Here is a 974-nt window from a genome sequence, read left to right as displayed (position 1 = left end):
TCTTATACTATCAGCTTCTGCACCAGTGATGGCTTGGACTTCTTGTACTGGTTTTCAAAGATGCAAAAATAAAGTAAAACAAGTTAAAAGATGATGAGAGAAATTAAAAGCAACCAAGGAGGACATGTTGCATCCTGTACCCGTTCAATGAAGGATCTGATCTCCTCTTCTGAGAGGGCTTCGTCCTTTTCGCTAACGTTTTCATCCCACCCAAGGGATCTAAGGAACTCAGCCTCTTTTGGCGATGGACGGACTACTATATCAAATCTACTAATCGTTTCTGCAACATCAGCAACTTTCTCGACTCTATCCTTGGGGTCATTTCTTTCTGCAGCCTGTGTACTTGGAGGGTCACTAGCTACAAGCTCCGTAGAACTGTTTGCCTTTTCCTCGACTGAAGAAAAGATGGACGAGCTAGTTTTTGATGGATCAGTTGAGATGTTTGTAGATGTAGTTTGCTTCAAAGCACTGTAAAATGCATGCCTGCTCTGAGTTTGAGCCGATGAAAGTTTCTTTTCCGCGGTTTTCCCAGCTATTATGTTTCCAGAAGCTCCCCTGACCTCCCTTGGACCGTTTGTACTTCTCACAGAAGCAGTAAATTGTGTGGATGGAGCAGTGGTAAGCTGGCTAGCAATGGTCAGCTGGCTACCCGCAGCTCGGCTGTTGGGTGGTGAACCACCACCACCTACCCCATTTTCCCTAGCAGGCTTCAGAACCACCAGCTTCTTAGTCGTCTCAGGCTTTATCTGACTACCAGGATTAGACTGAAGATTACCGAGCATCACAGAGGACTGCTGCTGGGCATTTCTTGGAGAAACAAGACCAGCTTCACCACTTCGAAACATTGGTTTGGTCTTGGATTTATCAGACAAGTTATGAACCTGAGAAATCAACCAGCATATACTGAATGTAGCCCAAGGTAACAGAAGGTAAATAAGATCAACAATGGAAAAAAAACTTACTGAGCCCTTTGG

General features: G+C 44.7%; 1 protein-coding gene across 1 annotated transcript; it reads right to left on the bottom strand.

Moving 5' to 3' along the window:
- Positions 1-2: 2 nt before the first annotated feature.
- On the bottom strand, positions 3-968 carry LOC17874276. Its single transcript, XM_023782869.1, has 3 exons — positions 963-968; positions 141-881; positions 3-47 (listed from the first exon to the last, which is right to left on the bottom strand). The coding sequence occupies exons 2-3, from the start codon at positions 843-845 to the stop codon at positions 3-5; spliced, it is 750 nt and encodes a 249-aa protein (XP_023638637.1). The 5' UTR covers positions 846-881; positions 963-968.
- Positions 969-974: the final 6 nt, after the last annotated feature.

This window comes from Capsella rubella, unplaced genomic scaffold (genome assembly GCF_000375325.1).
Source record: "Capsella rubella cultivar Monte Gargano unplaced genomic scaffold, Caprub1_0 scaffold_145, whole genome shotgun sequence".
NCBI classification, from domain to species: Eukaryota; Viridiplantae; Streptophyta; class Magnoliopsida; order Brassicales; family Brassicaceae; genus Capsella; species Capsella rubella.
Note: the sequence above shows the minus strand (reverse complement) of the source record. Positions and strands in the feature narration are given on the sequence as shown.